The sequence below is a fragment of the Austrofundulus limnaeus genome, unplaced genomic scaffold (genome assembly GCF_001266775.1).
Source record: "Austrofundulus limnaeus strain Quisiro unplaced genomic scaffold, Austrofundulus_limnaeus-1.0 Scaffold1133, whole genome shotgun sequence".
NCBI classification, from domain to species: Eukaryota; Metazoa; Chordata; class Actinopteri; order Cyprinodontiformes; family Rivulidae; genus Austrofundulus; species Austrofundulus limnaeus.
Genome location: NW_013953535.1, coordinates 81,650 through 83,013, shown reverse-complemented (window position 1 = coordinate 83,013; position 1,364 = coordinate 81,650). Strand labels below are relative to the sequence as shown.

Genomic DNA, 1,364 nt, shown 5'->3' with positions numbered 1-1,364 from the left:
AGATTAACCTTCAGGGTGGATATAGCTCGCTAGCAGCCTCGCACCGAGGACCTATCCACGTCATCATTTACCCAGAATGCTTTGTGTCTAAATAAAATGGCCCCGTCTGTGTTAAAACATATTTTTAAAGATTTACAAAACTGAACATCCTACAGTATTTTTACAGTCTTTATTTTACAGTTAAAATAAATGTTCATCATATAAAGTCTAATCTAACTAATCCTGGATCCCTTTAAAGAAACACAAACAAAAATGTAAAATTTGAGGTTTGAGGAGTTTAAAACAAACTAATCTCAGCTCAGATGAGTGTTTTTAAAGGTCGACAGAATGGGTCCTTTCTTACTGTGTCCTGTGACGGAGTACGTCTGTCCCTGACAACCACCACCCACGAGGTTCAGTCCGGTCCCCGCGAAGCCGAAACCCTCAGAAGAGTCCAGAAGGTGAGCTGCTGACTGCTGGTCCAGTCCTGGTTCTGGGTCCGAGCTGGGAGCGTAGCTGGAGGCGGGTCCGTAAGGTGTCAGGGAACAGTCAGAACCGCTGGAGGATTGATGGATGGACGAGGAGTGAGGATCGTAGAAGACATCTTTACTCAGAGGCTGGTCACTGATGGACGGGTACCGGAGGAGGTGGCAGCCCAGAGGGGACGTCTGAGACTGAACTGGAGTCAGACACTGATTCTGGACCTGAGATCTGAAAAAACAGAATCAAAGTCACGTGACGCGTTAGGCCGTGATGTAAAACATCAAACAGCTGAGAGTGAATCTGACCTGAGAGCAGCCTGACAGGTCGCAGCCGAGGAGACGCTGACTGCAGGGTAATAACTGGTGCTGGTCTGAGGTAAGCACTGGTACAGGGTCTCCGGGTACGAGGGGCAGGGGCTGGGCTGGGTCATCACACCGAGGGAGGAGAGGCAGGAGGACGAGGAGAAGGAGCAGGATGTCAGGGGCCTGCCGGCCATGGGGCCCTGGTTGATGACGGAGCCTCGGTGAACCGACGCAGCCGGAGAGACGGGTGGCGTCATGAGGGGGACGCTGACCTGAGATAAATCTGAGACCGGCAGGAGGTTAGGGTTAGCTCCGGGTCAGGAAACAGCTGAAACAACCTATAAACGGTGCGTAGGCATAAAAACGTTGTGTGCTCCAGGTTCTACGCCCACGTTGTGATGTATTAAAACCAACGTTGCGTGAAAGTCTGCGTATATTTACGCACACTTTTCACCTGCCGTGAGAATGTGGGGCAGCCACGCAAAGTTTTTCAGTCGACAGTTTTAACTCACAAAGTCTACTTGGCCCCCCGGTGGGGTGTGCGGCTGGCCGCCGGCGTGCTGGGGGTTCCCGGGGTCTGGGGCTGGGCGCTGGGGTGTG

The 1,364-nt window shown here is 52.1% G+C and overlaps 1 protein-coding gene across 1 annotated transcript in view; it reads right to left on the bottom strand.

The window, feature by feature from the left end:
* The window catches only part of rfx6 (regulatory factor X, 6), a 31,200-nt gene that overhangs the window by 1,635 nt on the left and 28,201 nt on the right, over positions 1–1,364 (bottom strand). Inside the window, exons 18-19 of the mRNA XM_014030874.1 lie at positions 768–1,047; positions 344–690 (exon numbers count right to left, since the gene is read on the bottom strand). Of these exons, the coding sequence (XP_013886328.1) occupies positions 344–690; positions 768–1,047 (627 nt within the window). The remainder of the gene's footprint in view (positions 1–343; positions 691–767; positions 1,048–1,364) is intronic.